Source organism: Ylistrum balloti, unplaced genomic scaffold, assembly GCF_031769215.1.
Source record: "Ylistrum balloti isolate Yb309-2 unplaced genomic scaffold, AGI_CSIRO_Ybal_v1 Utg370776, whole genome shotgun sequence".
NCBI lineage: Eukaryota > Metazoa > Mollusca > Bivalvia > Pectinida > Pectinidae > Ylistrum > Ylistrum balloti.
Genome location: NW_026782454.1, coordinates 210172 through 229413, shown reverse-complemented (window position 1 = coordinate 229413; position 19242 = coordinate 210172). Strand labels below are relative to the sequence as shown.

Below are 19242 nucleotides of genomic sequence, written 5' to 3'. Positions count from 1 at the left end.
GGAACAATGAAAACATAAACACCCTGCCCTGACAACCTCTAGCCAGGGTCTAAATACTCACTAGCTGAGGCTGGTAAGTTCTCTCATTTTATATAGACAAATTATATGGGCTATTGTCAGTCACATGTGGTCATGTATTTTGATTTGGTTCATGATAAACATAACTTACTAGGGACAGATTTTTACATAATTCTCGGCATACAAAATGTCCTAGAATTTGACATGGACTGTTACATAATTCTTGGCATACAAAATGTCCTAGAATTTGACATGGACTGTTACATAATTCTCGGCATACAAAATGTCCTAGATTTTGACATGCACTGTGTATTTGTTATCATTATAATCTAGCTCAGGAATACGCTGAAAAAGTCATTCCGTAAAGTATTGTTTCTATGGGTAGTGATGCAATATGTATTCATTTGTGTTTGTAGGTGTATCTTAATTAAGAATCATTGATTTGATATTTGTTAATGATACACTTTCTATGTTATACCTGCCATAGAAAAATATTGGTTTATACGAAGCCATTGTAAATTCATAAAACATTAACTGGAATTTAAGATTTGTTATATAAAAGAACATTTCCAGATATGTGATTGATGTTTTTTCTAGAGCACGCTTTGTGTGGATATTAGGAAAATAGTAATACCATGTATCAGAAAGGACAGCAAAGGAACCTTTTTTCTTATCTTACCTTGAACATTTTTTGAGAAGTTTGCAAAATACATTTTAAATTCTTATATTGATTCTAAATGCTGTGATAAGCTGCTGTTTTGTACAATGTTGTTTTCATCCTACGACCCCATCATCTTTGGTCAACTGTTGATCTGTAAAAAAAACCTGTTCTTGTAATCTATGTTTAGTCTCTGATTACATAAGTTACCTCAGCCCTTAGAGGCATTTTTCTACTGATCAGAGATCAGTCATCTTGAATTTTGACTCTTTGTTATAAGATGGAAGGATCTTTCTCCAATGTAGATTCCTGTTCATCCAAACTTGTAATTCTTTGATCTCCTTAGACTGATTGAAGAAACAAAATTTCTACGAGGCAGCAGTATTAGATTTTGAATGTTAATGTCTGTTAACTCTAGAGAAGTACTGGGTAGATCCCATCATCCCTAGCTTTACATTTATGTATTAATTTTGGAACATATTACAAAAACAAGACAGAAAAAAAGAAAAGAAAAACGATGAAACTCCAATGTAAAACCAATAAAGATCATACTATGATGGGTGACATGGTCCATTTGAAATCTCTTCTTGTAAAAGATCTATTCTAACCAAATATGCAGGGACATTTGTTTATTTTTTGTGATTTTCAGATTAATTCTGATCATGAAAGAACAAATGGTTTCAGTCTACTGTATATAGAAGAAATGTTTATTTTGTGAAATAAAACAATTTAATCAATAGATTGATTTCTTTTTATTATCATTTTTTTTATTTAAAAGTTTACATGTTGAAATTTGTTACATCATCAAAACCTTACAAAAACACTGGATTGTGTACTGTCAATCTCCTTACAATGACACTGGGTTCTATATTGTCAATCTCCTTACAATGACACTGGGATCTATATTGTCAATCTCCTTACAATGACACTGGGTTCTATATTGTCAATCTCCTTACAATGACACTGGGTTCTATATTGTCAATCTCCTTACAATGACACTGGGATCTATATTGTCAATCTCCTTACAATGACACTGGGTTCTATATTGTCAATCTCCTTACAATGACACTGGGTTCTATATTGTCAATCTCCTTACAATGACACTGGGATCTATATTGTCAATCTCCTTACAATGACACTGGGATCTATATTGTCAATCTCCTTACAATGACACTGGGATCTATATTGTCAATCTCCTTACAATGACACTGGGATCTATATTGTCAATCTCCTTACAATGACACTGGGTTCTATATTGTCAATCTCCTTACAATGACACTGGGATCTATCTTGTCAATCTCCTTACAATGACACTCAATCAATCTCCTTACAATGACACCGGGTTCTATATTGTCAATCTCCTTACAATGATACTGGGATATATATTGTCAATCTCCTTACAATGATACTGGGTTCTATATTGTCAATCTCCTTACAACGACACTGGGATCTATCTTGTCAATCTCCTTATAATGACTCTGGGTTCTATCTTGTCAATCTCCTTACAATGACACTGGGTTCTATATTGTCAATCTCCTTACAATGACACTGGGATCTATATTGTCAATCTCCTTACAATTACATGAATTTTTTTTTTTTTACCAAAGAAATGTGTATCATAGTACATGTAATAATAATTCTAATGTACTGGACGCAGGCTTATTAAGCCTTTATATCCAGATCAGAATTAAAAAGATTTATCATCCCGAATATGGGTCAGTGTGTTATTGTCTAGTTCGTGATTATAAACACATTCAGTTTGCCCCCAATTTTTTATCCAATCGGGATTCGAAAGTTTTGATTGTTGGTGACGTTACATCGGCATGAGGAAGTGAATTCCAGTGGTTTACCACCCGTTCACAGAAAGAATACTTCCTCAGATTTTGTCTGCTCCTTCTTTTTAATAGTGGAAAACTGTGCCCTCTTGTTATCTTGTTATTGTTTTGTATCAGGAAATCCTCAGCGACAGCCCTATCATATCCTCCATGTGTTAGTTTGTATACTTGAATCATATCTCCTCTCAACCTTCTGTGCCTCAGTGTCGGTGATTTAAGAATCCTGAGCCTGCTCTCATAGCTTAGGTCTTTCATTCTCGGTATTTGTTTTGTTGCTCATCTTCGTACATTTTCCAAATCATTTATATCTTTTTCAGATAGGGATTCCACACTCAGGCCCCATATTCAAGGTGCGGACGTACAAGCGCTTTATGTAAAGGACAGAACGACTTTTTGTCTAAGTACGTGTATGTTCTTCGGATGGTTCCCATTATTCTATTGGCTTTATTGACTGCATCGTGAATATGTTGGTGGAAATTAAGGTTGTTGTCTGTTATAATTCCAAGGTCCTTTTCTTTTGTTACCTGATCTAATGTAACCTCGACTCTTCTATTTCCCTCGTCTCTATATAAGTTTACCGGTGTATTGTCGGTTTTCTTTCCTACGTGCATAACTTTGCATTTGTCTGAGTGAAAGGAGGAGTGCCATTTTGGGCCTTCTGGTGGCCATGACGAGTACTTTTTATTTTTTGTCTATTAAAAACTTGAGGTCAGGCGGAACATTTTCTACAGGAAATGATACCAGAACAATAGGAATGAATTTTGGTCTAGTGAGAAGGATGACAGTTTTGGTCAATTAAACGTTTGTACATTTTATGGATGTGCCGTACGTCGTTCAGTCTTTTACCTGGCGCATCTTCATGTAGATTTTTTTAATCATTTTAAAATCTTTTTAAACACTTTGACTTTATAAACTTGGCCGTGAACGTTTCACTGGTTCACTAGAATCGGACAAAATTATTCTTAAGTGGCGCGCAAAACGTTCTGTTGTCGCTCTTTATATGTTCAGCTATCACCGTGCTTGCTTGATTTGTCGACAACTGTACTGTTTATTAACCCACTCTACCTCCCCCCACCCCCCTTCGCAGCGACCGCGGATGGAATGTGTTGCGTTCGTATGTATACGTATATTGTTGACTTTTTGTCATCACTCTCGAAACTTCATTTGTGTCAACCGATTTTAAATCAAACTTCACTTACCTTGTTTCAGCGTGCCATTGTCAACCTCAAGACCACCGTTACTATTTAAAGAAAATTTGATATGAAACACAACTTCGTTTTAAATGGGAGCGAGGAGATCTGTATCGGTTCCGATGACTTGTTATTTATGAGCCTTTGTAGTTTTACATCCACGTCTCGTCCCCTATAAGGAACTCCAATCCTTCGTTAGTATGTGGTGTGTCTTCAGAAATGTCAACCAATCGCCATCTTTCTCAGTGTTAACAGCAACAACATTTATTTATTGCTGACATTACTAGCTTTCCTGTCCGCAGCAACGTTTTAATTTTAAAGATTAAGTGATATCGCAAATCCCTTGTAGTGCTGTCATCTATTCCTTAAGGTGATATCACTTGATGAATGAATGATATCATCCAAACGAAAAGATGGTATAATTTAATATATAATATATACATAATTACTATATGATTGCAGTAAACTAATTTTATAGTATCACAACAACAAACCGTTGATATCATATTAATGAATAGATGTAATCACACTAATGAATAGATAATATCACCATGCAGATTTGTAAATATAACATGATAGTTTCCTATCCGTGCTCCAGCTCTACATACACGACAAAATCACCCGAGTTGTATAAGCGTGAAACCCTCTCAAACTTCAAATTTTATAATGCACTTCGGAGTAATGAGAAGTTTCGTGAAATCAGTATCTTGTCAGTTGTTTTACAGAAACAAAGGACTTTGTTGATGATAACAGCGAGGTAAACAGCTAAGGAGTGATGAACAACATATTTACACCCAAAACCACAAAGCACAGCACGACCATTCTTATACTGGGAGTTTAAGTGGTACCCTGAGTGAGAGAATGTACAACCCGCGCGACAATGAGGCTGTGTGATCTCGATAAAGTATAGGCGTATGTTTGCAGACACAGGGGTCAAAGTTACGGATGAAGACCGGTAAAATAAGAAACATTGGTAGAAAATCTGGCGGACAACTTAGTTACGGTACCGGTTATCCTAGTCTAGAATCCTCGATTCCTCTCGCGTGAGCATACAGTGAAAAATGCTGTTAGTTAGTAGTGGTCAGACTTAAGCAAAGGAGTCGAATTCGTCTCGCAAGTAGGCCCTACCCCACCCACTTCTCCCACTCACTGTTTGTGTTCATTGCATTACCCATTCTGCTCACTTCGAATTCCGTCGTTAATCGTCGGACGGAGGGCCGAAAGGCCGTAACAGTGGACGTACCAAAATGAGACGTCATATTTCATGCGAGTTGTGTCAATACGTCATTATCTATTAATTCATATATCATCAAACAAAAAGTGGCCGACGTAAATGATCTGACCTTAAAACAGTCTTCTCGCCAACATTTTATAACATAAATTTTAACTATCTACGTCCCTGATTTTAATTATGACTCCATAACTTCAAACAAATGACGGGTAATATAGACACCTATATAGTATATGTCATTGCCTCCAGCAGAGATGAAATAAACGAAGAACGCGAAATTCATAAGAGATGAAGGAGATTCAGAATAACGAAATATTAATGGAAAATCTCGAGTGAATTAACAGAATGGTTCTAATTTTTGTAATCCTCATATGTCTCGCAGGAAATGATAAAAAAAATCATTGAAACCAGCATGGTAAATATCTGTCAACATGTAAAATAACTGCATGACATTTCTATATTCGTTTCAACAGACCTTAATAGTAGTGCTTAATGACTAACTAGTATTGCAATAAAAAAATACGTTAGTAGAATTAATCAGATTTATGATAGGTAATACATGCTGTGTCAGCGTTTCTGTAAAATGTGGCAGTGGATATGTTGAAATAAAGACGATGGTTGAGAACATTTGCAGGAATGCGTGAGTCTTCGCTCGTACCAACAGGTGTTTTTATGTAATATTTCCACTAGATGACGCTGCATGTGACGTCACTGAGACATGCGCTCAAACATTCTGATCAAAATTTGGCTGACATCCATTGTGGCGGGAAATGTACACGAGGGTCGTGACAGAAAACGCGAAGTTTCCTGCGGTGAAAAGCCAGGCACTGACCGATGACACGTGTTAAACTGTGTTGAGAATTATTGCTGGTAAAGTGTTCAATGAGGATAATATTTTAAATATAATGAGAAGTCTGTGATAAAACTTCGCTTGATTGGTAAATTTTACGACTCTCGAACACTGGAAAAAATTTCGAGACCACGTGCGCAGTAGCAAAACACGGTCTGTCAGCCGTTCGTGAAATCACATAGTCGACGTTTTCATTGAAGAATTTTAGAAAAAAGACCAATTTTAAACGTTTTGGAGATAATGGATGACTGGGGAGATGGACCACCAACAGAAGTAAGTATGAGTTGATATCAACGTTTTGTCATTGTGCAGTGACTGACCTGATTTGTCGGTCAGCAAATCACTGGACCGAAACTTAATGGTCAATAGCTCAGTAAAACGTCATATTGATTATCGTTTACAGGGTTAAATGGATCAAGACAACATCCCCAATCCGAATGAATTAAAAAAAAATACGTTAAACATACACTAGAACTCCTATTTTCAGATGTCATTTACTCCACTGAACTCTGACATCAGTGTACAAACAAGTCGCGATACGTTGTAAAACTAACCACACAAAATGGCAGATTCACAATTTATAAATGGCTATTTTATTCCAGGGACTTATAATATAGATACATACATCCCTAGTTATAAAATACGTTTATAAATGCACATTAAGACAAACATATACGTTGTCTGATTTGTTTACAAGTCCATATAAACCATAGACTGCTCTGTACAACCATTGAGCACTGTTAAATCACTTATGTACACTTATGTCTGTGTTTTGACGAAAGATTGCATTAGTATGATTGGTCAGATTGAAAAGTGGTATGTTATTGATTTATGTAAAAACATGCAGCAAGTCTTGGAACATTTTGTGTGCTTATGACAATACTGTAGATTATCAAGATATTGGCATGTGAATTTTGTGAGATTATTTTGAAAAGGCATTTCATGATTTAACTTTATACTAACGAAAAATATCTTCTCTATGATTTGGTTACTTGCTGGGTATATTGACCTGTGGACAGTCAGGGTCAATTTTAGGCCTCTTTACCTCGCTGAATAAAGGAAGCTTATTGCATGCCATATTTGGATAAATTGCCCAAGGACACAAATTTGACAGCTCGGACTGCTTTCTGAGAAATGCAAACCATCATTTGGATCTTCACCCGAACTTGAGTACGAGTCAACATTTTTCAAGAAGCCATTATAGCCACCTCCTCTGTAACAATGTGTTCTTTTTCCAATGCATCCTGTTCCCAACCTGCTCATTAGAACCAATCTTTTTACTGATGGTCTGACATTGATAACTTGCCCTCGGAATATCCTTGTGCTCAGTTTTCTTTCCTTTACTTGTGTCACTATCAGTTTCTTTCCTACACATCACAAAATTTACATTAAATTGTTCATACTATAGAGCAATTTCAACATTTAGATTTATTTGGAAGAACAGGATGTGTGTGCCTGCCTGTAGTCCAGCACTTTTTCTACACTAAAAATAATTAGTACAGGCTTGGGTAAACTGGTGTTATGAAGGTCTATTCCTTAACTTTGTAGACTCAACCAGTCGAGCTAAAGAAAAGTTCTCCTTAGCTGAGTGGTATATTTTACCAGGGTTACATACCCCCCTTCCAGGAAATAACTCGTCCTCAGGTTTTTTGGGGTGTCAGCGATGAGGTGGGGCATGGCCGAGTATTATTCCTGAGTCCCTACATGGCGCCAATGTAACAGAGGCCATTATTTATTTCAATGCCTCCACTAGAAATTGACCCCTGGCTTACTAGTCTGGCGCTCAACCAGTGGAGCTAAAGAGAAGTTCTCTCTAGCTGAGTGGTATATCGCGGTTAGTAATTTACCAGGGTTACACTATTGTAGCAGCTTTTGTGTTATTGCCATTTGTAGCTTTCTGATTGGTGGAAATGTTTATACGATTTCTCACTGTACCTTAGCAGCAGTTGTATCTTGTAAAAACAGAGTTGTAGTGACTTTTTTACGTTGAAGACATGACAGAAAAGTGGCATGTGGCACATTTGTTATTTTATTTAGTTGTTCCTATGATGCACAGGACATGAAACATGATTTAGCATCTTCGTTACATCTTTCCATTCAACAATAGATTTACAACTTTGGTGATGGAATGTGCGGAGACAATACCATATGTAAGATCGTTTTACATAACATTGCTTTAACATTAAAATTTCCTGGTATATGGTATATCTACTTTTTTAACAGAATGTGTCAGGAATGTGACATGGTCTCAAATTCTGAACTGAACGTGGTGACTGTCACAGAAAGAATGCTCCAGACCAGGGCTCTCACACCCCATTTTGGGACTGGGGCCCTTAGAATTGGTAAAAATAGCGGTGTTTTCCTTAGAATTGGGAAAACTTGTGGTTTAAATTGGGAAAAAAAGATACTATTTTGCATTGGTAATGGGGCTGAATATTGGCCTCAAATCTGGCAGATTGAGAGCCCTGCAGTCACACGTGTGTAGAAAAAACTGCAGTAAGATGATAAATCCTGAGGATCTCCAATCCTGTCAGCATAGTGGGAAGGCCTAGAGGAGTTCCGGAAGTTCTGATGAGTTTGCAGGAAGTCGACGTCTGATGAGCCAAGATGGAAATTCAAATCTACATAGGACACCATTGTGAAATTAGGGTTCTTTTTGAAAAAACCCAATGTCTTGAGGTTGTCTGCTTCAAATGTCAACTCTGGTAGTTTGTTTTAATATATACAGTAATGATTTAATTTTTGTTACTCGTACATTTTTGCGTACCAGATAATCCCAAAAATCAATTACCGTATTTATTCCAATAAACGCCCCGTCTCTAATAAACGCCCCCCACCTGTTTTCTCACAAGAAAATTACACTGTCGCGACATGTACCCAAGTAATATCAATTTAATCCAGGGTTCATTTCAATATACTGCAGGCCTAATGGCCGGGACTGCCGTACGAACTACTGTCTTCACTTTCACTTTCGCCAGTCTCGCTTTCATTCAGTTCTGTTTGTGGAATAGAAGGCGCATTCACCTAACCCATTAAATTTTGTAAAACGTCATCTGCAGCTTGGACATCCTTTTCACTAAACCCCTGGAATTCCTCATCGTCAGAATCATGCTGGAAAATATGATCCTCGCTACTGTCCAGCGAATTTGTGATACCGCATTTTTTGAACGATCTTCTGATTGTGTCCGGGCTAATGCTATCCCATGCTGTCTTGACCCAAGACAACATTACAGCTTTAGATGGGGCTTTACGATTCCCTGCTTTGGTTTTCTCAATGGGGCCACTGAAACACCATTCGTCATACAACTCTCCAAGTTTTTGTTTGAAGGGTTTATTCCACGACACATCGGCTGGCTGTAGCTTACATGTACAATTCGGGTGTAACACAGATGTCTGAATTATATTTTTGACGAACCAGTTTTTTTACATCTTCAGTAAGACCACGGAAAGCGTCCCATACTAATAACTGCCTAGCTGTTTTATTCACACCCCAGAGTTTTTGAACCAAAATTTTATACTTTCCTCGTTTGCCCAGGATATTTGTCCGGCCCCGCACATGTATACCACAATACCACTTGGTATGTCATCTTTCGGAAGGGGGCGAATGCCTGGCATGTGCACAAGGGGGGCGATTTTAGTCCCATTGGCATGTGCTGCCAGTGTCACCGTTATTTTTTGTTTTTCGTGGCCAGTACTGTAAACTCTGACCTCCTTTTCCCCCTTTATTGCCAATGTTGATTTTCCTGGCATATCAAACCACACTGGGGTTTCGTCCATGTTAGCGATATGGCTATCGGGGTATTCTCGTAGCCGACGCATTCTTAACACGAAATTCAAAAAACTGTCAATACGATCATCAATTAATGAAACTTCATGTTGTGCCATATGCGTAGATCGCCTTAACGAAATGTTATGTCTCTTTTTGAATTTAAAAACCATCCATATGAGGCTTTGAACGATTGACTACCATTTGCCTTATGCATACGCAGGGCCTCCAACCGCAATGCTTTCCCAGTCACTCGTATTCCGGCCTCCCGTCTGTCCTGTAGCCATCTCATCAGATTTTTGTCAATATCTTCATATCTGACATGCCGCCCACCTCCTTTACAGCGTTTAGATGTTTTAGAAAGATTTTTTATTTTTCTTTGTTTTGACGCACTCGTTTTCTGTCAACACCAAACACTTTCGCGGCGGCATGTTTACCCTTCTCCTCTGCGAAGGTGATTACTTTAAGCTTGAAAGCAGTGTCGTAATTTCGTTTTGTCCCAGACATTGTTATCAAGTATGTGGGATTTATTAAGAAACAGACTAGCTTATATACCGCTGTGTTTTTTATGCCCCAGCCATTTATGGCCGAGGGCATATATCATTGCCCATGTCTGTCCGTCCCGTCGCGTCCCGTCCAAAATCAGTATATACCACCTAACAACTTCATTAGGAAGGCAATTTTCATGAAACTTCATACAAATATCAAGTATGGAAAGACCTCATGCAGTGTTGAATTTCTCGGCATTCTAAAAAAAGATGGCCACCAGGGGGAGATAACTCACAAAAGAGGAACATCATCTTATTTCTACATAATTTGGTACATGTGGGTTTTAAGGCATAAGGAACTAATATACTCCCTCATTTTTTCCAGAGAACAAAATTCCAAATTCATGTACGTTAAATTAACTTGTCAATTTAAGTATGAAACTTAAGTTGTACATAGTTGCATACAAATTAACAAAATCATCTCTTTCGGACCTTTCACTATTATTTCACATGGGGGGGCCGGGGCATTCATGTCTTACAGACATTTTCTAGTTTATTTTGTTATGCAAACTAGGCCTACAAGCGATGATGAACATTGTACATTTTTGACTGGAGCTGACATGTTTTTTTTTCTTCATTTCATACAAGAATTGAGGTTATCAGAATGCAATTGACAACAATGTTTAAAGCTACAATGATGTTGGAATTACTGCAATTTTCAAATGCATTCTTTGCTGAATAATTCTTTAGTTTGTTAAACAATGTTTTTAAGTGGCAGCCATGGCATGTCATGACCAACAAATTATGAAATTTTGTGTTCTATTAATCGCCCCCTGTCTGAAAAATTTCACGCCCCCGGGGCATTTATTGGAATAAATACGGTATAGGGGCCTGCAATATCTTTTATCTTTCCACTAGAAAATTAAGAGAAAAAAAATTTAAAGCAACAGAATGTGCATACTTCCCAGTTTGCCACTTTGGAACTTTGATTTAAAAAAAAAGTTTTTGCACATGCGCAGGTGAAAGGGTAGTAAAATAAACAATTTATAATCTCTTTTCAAGCTTTGTTGTGGGTTTGGTATCCAGTATCAATGCCAGTGGCAGTCTCTTGATTTGGAAAGTTGAATGGTTTCCTGAATCATACAATTTGCATAAATTTTGCTGATTTGGTGAAAAAATGTTCTGAAATTCATTGATAATCATCTTCTATTAAAGCGTTTGATTGTTTTTCATATGATTGATTATATCCCACATGGAAAGTTACAGACATTATTCCAGTACTTTGATCATCTAATTAAAGCAGGGCTTTGCCAGCTATTAGGTCACCTTAGATAAGATAGGTGAGATCCCCTTTAGTCTGGCATTATGCATCGTAAAATTTAACATTTTTGGAAAACTGGTAAACTGATTTCATTGAAATTTTATAAAAACCTTCCATGACTAAAGATGCACCAAAATTGTAAATGATATGGTCCCCAACCCCTCTGAGGGGTGGGGCCAAAACTGGTCATAAAGATTTCTTCTCAAATCCTAGATATGGTAGAATCAAGTATTCTTCATGGATGGAAAAGCCTTCAGATGCTTTATCAAAATTGTAAATTTCATAACCTGAGGGTCTCACATTTCTGTCTGGGTAAAGTTTACTTTGGTTTATGTAACAAAATTACATTTTTGGACTTTCTTTGTTTATTTTTGATTGGAAATAGTTAAAACTTGAATTATTAGTGTAAGATCACAGTTTTATGACATATTGACATCGGCTGACCTCCAGGGGCTGTTGGGTGGGGTCAAAAATGGGTAAAATAGACTCAAATTTAAAAAATCAGATATGGTAGAATAAAAGTACATTTTATGGATTGAAAAGCCTTAGGTTCTTTACCAAGATTGTAAATTTCATGGCCCCAGGGTCTCACATTTCCCCCAGTAAGGGGGTAAAATTTACCATATATATGGGAAAATTCCATTTTTGAACATAATTTGTTTATTTTCTTTTAGAAATAGTTCAAACTTTGTGAATCTAGCCATGAAACCCAGCATTAGTGCTTAAAATCCTATCAAATAACAAAGCTAACTTTTCTTGCAGCTTAAAATCTTCAATTTGTTGCAATTATTTCTGTATTTACACATCAGCTATATATATATATTTTTTTAAACATTTCAGTTATAGGTAATGATAATTCTATGTAAAATTGAATGAAATGTCACTTTATCTTTGAGGGTACCAATATTATTGGCTTCCCTGATTATTATTTGATTATCCCTGAATTAGTTTTAGCAATCAGCATTATGAAATCAATTTTGTAACAGGAGTTGCCCCCCCTGACATGGGAATTTTTTGACCTTCCTGTTGAGCTAAAAATAGTTTCCTGTTGATAAAGAGTCTCTATGCATACCGTCATTTCCTCTTGTTACTCAGCAGAAGATGGCTGCCAGGAGGGTAGGTGTACTCTGTCTAGACTAGACCAATGTTTGTTTTAGATTGTCTGTAGATATTTTGTGAGAATTTAAACTTAATGTGTACTGTTATTGTTTTGTAGGGTAGAGGCAGAGGCTTCAGCAAAGGAGGGTATGTATTGTCTGGTGTAGATGGGGGGAGGTGGGGTGTACATGTGCTACTAAGTGTTGATTCAAGTTTGCATTATAGTGTTCTTGACACTGACTGGTAACAGATTTTAAATAACAGAAATTTTAGGAAACAAAGAAATATTGGACAAGTTGCATAATATTTATAAATAGTTCATCAAGAACTGATGTAGTAATTGATGAAATTCAGTGTTGTAACAAAATTTTGGTTAATGTATTTTTGACAAGATTCGGCAATAGATGTCCAAACAGAAGTTTAATTTTACTCTGCTGTTAAATTCTTTGCATTTGATAAAGGTGGCATAAAAATGTTTTCTTGTTACTTTATATCTAACTGTCCTAATTTTCTGTTCCTACCCTGAACTTTTCTTGTCACTCTCAAGGCAGGGTCTGTTACGTCTCTTAGAAAGTCTTAAAATAAAACTTGTATACCTATTTGCCTCATTTAGCACCAGAGTGTTCCATGTAAGTAACTGAAATCAAAAATTTTGTTTAGCCTTGTATTTGGTATATAGACTTTCAGATGAATGTTTGGGCATTTTTCTTGTGGATGTATTGTTTCAAATGCAGAAATTTCCTTTTCAGATTTGATGATGGGGGTCCTACAGGTATGGATGATTGTTAGCTATAGAAATTGACCTTTATAAGTTATTTCATTATTAAATAAGACAGAAATATTCTAATTGAATATACTATTTTAAACTATAATAACACCAAATATGTGATTAGATAAACATTTTTGAACATGTCACTGACTATACCCCATTACGTAGAAAAAAAAAACAAAAAAAATTCATATAACAGGGAACCTGTTTTGTCAGGATTTGTCAAGTTATCTTAACTTTGTCATGAAGAAGTTATTGAAAGAATGCATGGAGATTAAAAACAAAAAAACAATGTAAGTTAGATGATTTAAAGGGTTAATGATGTTTTATGTATCAGGAGTAACAAAGGGCCTTGGAAGGGGTGTGTTGCGAGCTGGCTTCAGCGCTGAAGTCAATGGTACTTCCAATGGAGAAAATGGATTGTCAGGGGGATTCTCAAATATGTCCGTTTCCAAGCCAAGCTTTGGGGAATCTAAGGGCGGATTTGAGAACAAGAGCAGTGGAGGAGGTGGCAGATTTGGTGCCAAAACACAGAATGGAGGAGGTCAGTTCATCATGCAGAGTTTAACCCTTTCGGTGCCAAATATCTCTCGCTATGTACAGCTCAGCGCCAAATATTTTCTGGAAAATATTCGAAAACAATGGCAAAACTTGTCAATTAAATCGCCTATGGCAGCCTGGCTGCATGTCGACTTTTGTACAAATTTTTTTGTCATAGATATGGTAAGACTTAAAACATTTCAATTTGTACTTGGGAGAAAATTTGTTGTGAAGCTTTTGATATGTGGTACCATTGCTGCATACATTATGAAACTAAAAGGTGCAAAAAATATAACATATTTAAAGTAACAAGATATCCTTGTTAGGAATCACTTGTAACTGACATGTCTGAACTGTCATTGTCTTGTTACAGGGGGTTTTGGAGACAGAGATTCCAATGGAATGACCAACGGTGGCAGTGGCTTTGGTCGCGGTGGCGGTGGGTTTGGTCGTGGAGGTGGTGGCAGTGGGTTTGGTCGTGGCGGAGATGGAGGCAGTAGTGGTGGTAAGTAGTAAAGTTAAAGTGTTCATTACCAATATCAAAAACCAGATTCTATATATCAGATATTTGTTGTTTTTTTATCAATTTTCTCAAAGGTGCAGAGTGTCACTGCTCTCCTTCAAGAGGTACAAGGAGCAATGTTTTTTTATGATTCTTCAACAATTATTATGTACAAAAAGAATTTCAAATTCATTCTGAAATAATTGATGGAATTAGCAAGCAATAAGAGATTCTTTACCCAGTATATTTATTTTATTTGCAGGTTTTGGATCAGATCGTCCTCCACGGTATGTAACTCCGTGTACTGTGTAACAAAAATAACACAAATATGTTAAAAGACCCCGCAACAAATATTGGGAATATTCACACTTAAGTGGTTATCAGTTCAGATGATAGAAAGTAGATTGTGTATCTCTTTAACCCTTTCCAGAGTTTTAACACTAGTAGATGTCACTTTCATGTTAAATCTTAATGATTGCTTTTAGAAAATGAATTACTTGTACATTGGTTGTTTAATTTTTCAGTGGAGGAGGTTTTGGAGGTAAGTTGGCATTACTATTAGCAAACACTAATATTGGTCTTGGCATGTAGATTTAAAGGGACATCACAGTGAAACACATTACAAATAAAATGGACTCTTTCCTGTTTTGATGTTTCGGTGCTCATAGTCCTTCCTGAATGTCCAGTTTAACCTTTCAAATTAGTAAGAAACCTTTCTGTATATATAACGGATAATATAAAGAGGTCGTAGCAAATTTCAAAAACCAGACAGTGGCATACATCAATAGCAAAGATATAGAGTAAACAGGCATTTGCTAAGAATTGTACTTTTATAAAGAATATTATATCATTTTTACAACAGCTAAAACTTTATTTAGTGTATATACATAGTATGTCTATATATCACAATCCCCCCCCATCTTAAACATTTGTACATCGCAATCTCCCCCCTTGGAGCCCCCTAGACATTGCTGATGTTTTCACAGTCACTGACCTTTACTGCGCATGCTCTAGTTGGCGAAATGGACGAAACAAAATATATCGATAATAGAATCTTGAAACCAACACATGCATATTTTATCAATAAAGACAAAGCTGGTATTAGCACAAATTGAAATTACAAGTGTCAAGAAATAGAAAGAATATGTTTAAGCGGCATGTTTTGTCACTAACCTTACATCACTAAACAGGAAGTAGACTATGGCCGGTATGGAATTGTGGGAAGGTGCATGCGCAAAATTTCCCGTTCTATTAATAGACGATATCATTTCGCTGTTGACTATGCAGTATGTCATTACTTAAATTTGGGTTTACTAGCAAATGGCAAGCTGTTCGTGATGATGGCGATAAGCAAAAAAGATCGGACAGTAAAAAAGAACACAATCAAACGACCATTTGATGAGGATTTCAGTGAATGGGCCAAGTACCTCAGAATTGGACCCAAACTTGGTTATTAAACATTGGTGGGAAGCTGGTGAAAGATCACGAAGGCCTAGTTGGGAATAAAAACATAAACTTGTTACTTCATTACATTTTAAGAGACTGTAAATAAAAGACAATCTAAAGGAAGATAGTATCTTTTTTATTCATACAATGTTTATACTAGAGTAAAAACCTAATAATTCAACATCATTTGTATGGGCAAGTTAATTTTGGCAATGGGCAAGTAGAAATTGAACAGCACTTGGCCAGCTGGGCAAGTACTAAAAAAAGTTAACGTTGAGGCCTGCAATAATAAAGCGATACACGCGCATATAACGTCAAATTTGTTGTTTTGTACATACCCGGTATTTTCGGCATCAGAACATTGTTTATCTTGACTATTGTTTATAAACATGTTCACGCTTGGTTGATTACAAAGAAAGCCAAGTGGGTCACATGGCTTGTCATGTAACGAAGTCATTTACTTCTGCCTCAGAGAAAAAATGGATTACATGGTAAATAAACGCACATGTCTTATTTAAGACACTTGCCTTTGCACCTTTCTGCTAATTCTTGTTTACAGTAAATGATTCTATAGTGTTATATAATTTTCAACAATCTTAGTAATTTGTTTTGTTTTGGCTTTGTCGTGTGAGAATTATCAATGTCAATCACAGGCGCTAAACTAGTGGGGCCTCAAAGGGGGTAATTACAATCGGAAAAGAAAAAAACTCGTATAGAAATGCACAGGAATTGATACTTTGTCTGTACACATTAATAGATATTGCACTGTTAATTATGAAGGCTATGTTTATCATCATGGTTGTTATTCTTAAAGTAACACCAGTACTGTCATATTTTTACACTTAGAATGAATACCCCCAGTTAGGCCCCAACTTGCAGTCAACAACAAACACACGTTGTTGATAGTAAATTCAAGCGAGTAACACAACTATTTTCATTGAAAATTTATCGGATAACACTGGATATTGGATTATAATCAATGACAGGCGAATACGTTATAATTATAGGGTTAACGTTAAGCTAACTAGTCAAGCAGCAGCTTTGCAAATTCTGAATCCGTATTTGGTCCAAGTTTCTTCTTCATCTTTCACCATCTATCAATCTCCTGTTTAATATAAATTCTTGTCTGTCCTCTTTTCTTGTCTGACTCCTTCCTCTTACGCTTTCTGTAAGGTAACTTTTAGGTCCTCGTCGCTTTTTTGTATTTGTGTCTGCCATATTGCTTCTTTCTAGACTTATACACATGCGCAGCATTAGGGTTACGAGCAGTGAATTATATCCAGACCGCACTGTTTACATTCTTTAGTTTTTAGAAATTAATAAAAAATGGTTGCAGTGACTTTTAATTTTATTGATTAACAGAAAGTCTTTGTTTAGTAACATACTCAGGCTTTTCCATAAGAGCCGGTCGCCGGCCAATTTGACTGGTTACTTTGATCATTTGGCCGCCTACACCAATCCAGTTCTGTAATAATGTTCCGTACACGACTACACGTACATGGCAGGAAAGCCTCCTTCTTTCACTACACAGCCTACTACTAACAGAATTATGGAAAACCCTGCATACTATTGGAGAATAGAAAGTATTAAATCATTTTCTCGTAGTGTTTTTTAACATAGTCGCTTTAATGTATCATTGTTTCTGTTTGTCGCTGCTTCACACAACATCAGGTTCATGAAACAAGTTCTTCAGCACATGTACACTTAGTTCCTTCAGAACGTTAATGAGGATTGAACGTCCGGTTATAATTGTTCGTACACTTAGTTCCTTCAAAACTTTAGTGATGATTGAACGTCCGGTTATAATTGTTTGTACACTTGGTTCCTTCAGAAGTGAGGATTGAACGTCCGGTTATAATTGTTCGTACATTTGGTTCCTTCAGAAGTGAGGATTCCTTCAGAAGTGAGGATTGAATGTCCGGTTATAATTGTTCGTACACTTGGTTCCTTCAGAAGTGAGGATTGAACGTCTGGTTATAATTGTTCGTACACTTAGTTCCTTCAAAACTTTAGTGAGGATTGAACGTCCGGTTATAATTGTTCGTTGTTGAATGGAGATTTCCATTTTGTTTATTTATTGCTAAGATTATTTCCCAGCAGATTTGAACCATATTTAACCATGAAGACTGTTACCACATCTGCTAATGCAGAACTGGGGAAGGAAAATAAGGACTTTACTGTGATGTCTCTTTTTTGTATTTAAGTGCTTTCAACACAAGCAGTCTAATTTCATGTGTGCTTATTCTGTCCAGAGGTTCATATCTTGTTGCAGCAAGATTATATTAAAGACATACAAGTGAATAGCTCCTTTCTGTGTAAGTTTAGAGCAGGATACAATAGAATCAATGAATTCAACTGTAGCATACAGCTGCTTCGTCCTCCTAGGACTCCTCAGTGAGGCCTAGGAGGCGATTGAAGAAAATCTAAAGAGTTTGAAAGAGAAGTAAAAATCTAGATGGGGAAGTGCTCTAGCCCTGTAATTTATTAAATTTCATTCACATATCTGATATTTTCAGGTAAAACATATATATATTGACTCTGCCACTATTCAAATGCATTATAACATGGCATGCAAGACTGTATATCCGATGTTAACCATTCAGTGGTATCATAACTTGGTTAAGTGTTGTATATCTTAACTTGGTTAAGATTTTGGTTTTATGATATTTTTTCAACGTATTGTGAAAGTAATTCCGAAAAATGTGTACATGTAGTAATTTTCATATTCTTGACCAAAATATTTGATATTTGAGTAATTGAAATTGATTAGACTAACATTTCCTTAATTTCGCATTTAATTTCAATAAAATGTAGTGTCAGCTTGAATCTGGAAGTGCATTAAAAATATCTGAAGAGCAAGTACAGTCGAAACTTGTGATCTCGAAATTCAAGGGACCTTGGAAAATATTTTGACTTATCCGAATTTTGACCAAAAAAAGTTACCAAATCAAGTTGACGATTTCACTTTCCTGACGTTGCTTACGTATGAAGTAGGACTACGATGGCATTTACGGTACAAACATTATTTGAAATGGCAATAAATAAACAGGAACAAATAAATTTCTTCTTTCTCCTTTTATTGTTTATTCATCAAAACAACTTGAACACTGACCAAGCACATATAGATCATATATTTTACCCAATGTCAATAAAATGAAAATGAAATTTGCTTTTGATACGCTACAAGAAATGATGTATGAGGTTATGGATTGTTTGATATGACTTTATTATGAATAAATAAACATTTTTAAAAAAAGGTGGCACTAGAAAGTTTTTACCTGTTACAGAAAACGTTGTACAAGCACTAGACTTAACATATCGTGCACAGATATAGACTCTATCAATGAAAAATACTTTCAGCACTCAATCTTGCAAAGTGCCCAACCACAGTCCTGTCAGTTTCTTTCAAATTTGTGGGGATCAGGTTTTATCAAAATGTTTGTGCTGGTTTGACAGTTTGGTTTTGATCATTCTTGAAGATGCATGCAGCCAAACTAAATGTGTTCATGTCTTGTGTAAATGCACTACTT

The 19242-nt window shown here is 36.2% G+C and overlaps 1 protein-coding gene across 2 annotated transcripts in view; it reads left to right on the top strand.

The window, feature by feature from the left end:
• Positions 1–5730: 5730 nt before the first annotated feature.
• Positions 5731–19242, top strand: part of LOC132558252 (probable ATP-dependent RNA helicase DDX4) — a 29190-nt gene continuing 15678 nt past the window's right edge. The window contains exons 1-7 of one of the 2 annotated variants that reach the window (XM_060222792.1): positions 5731–6055; positions 12574–12602; positions 13205–13227; positions 13562–13768; positions 14138–14269; positions 14529–14553; positions 14791–14807. In XM_060222792.1, coding sequence (XP_060078775.1) covers positions 6023–6055; positions 12574–12602; positions 13205–13227; positions 13562–13768; positions 14138–14269; positions 14529–14553; positions 14791–14807 — 466 coding nt within the window. In that variant the 5' untranslated portion in view covers positions 5731–6022. Of the gene's footprint in view, positions 6056–12458; positions 12474–12573; positions 12603–13204; positions 13228–13561; positions 13769–14137; positions 14270–14528; positions 14554–14790; positions 14808–19242 lie in introns of those variants that run through there. The other variant, XM_060222793.1, reaches the window with a different exon arrangement.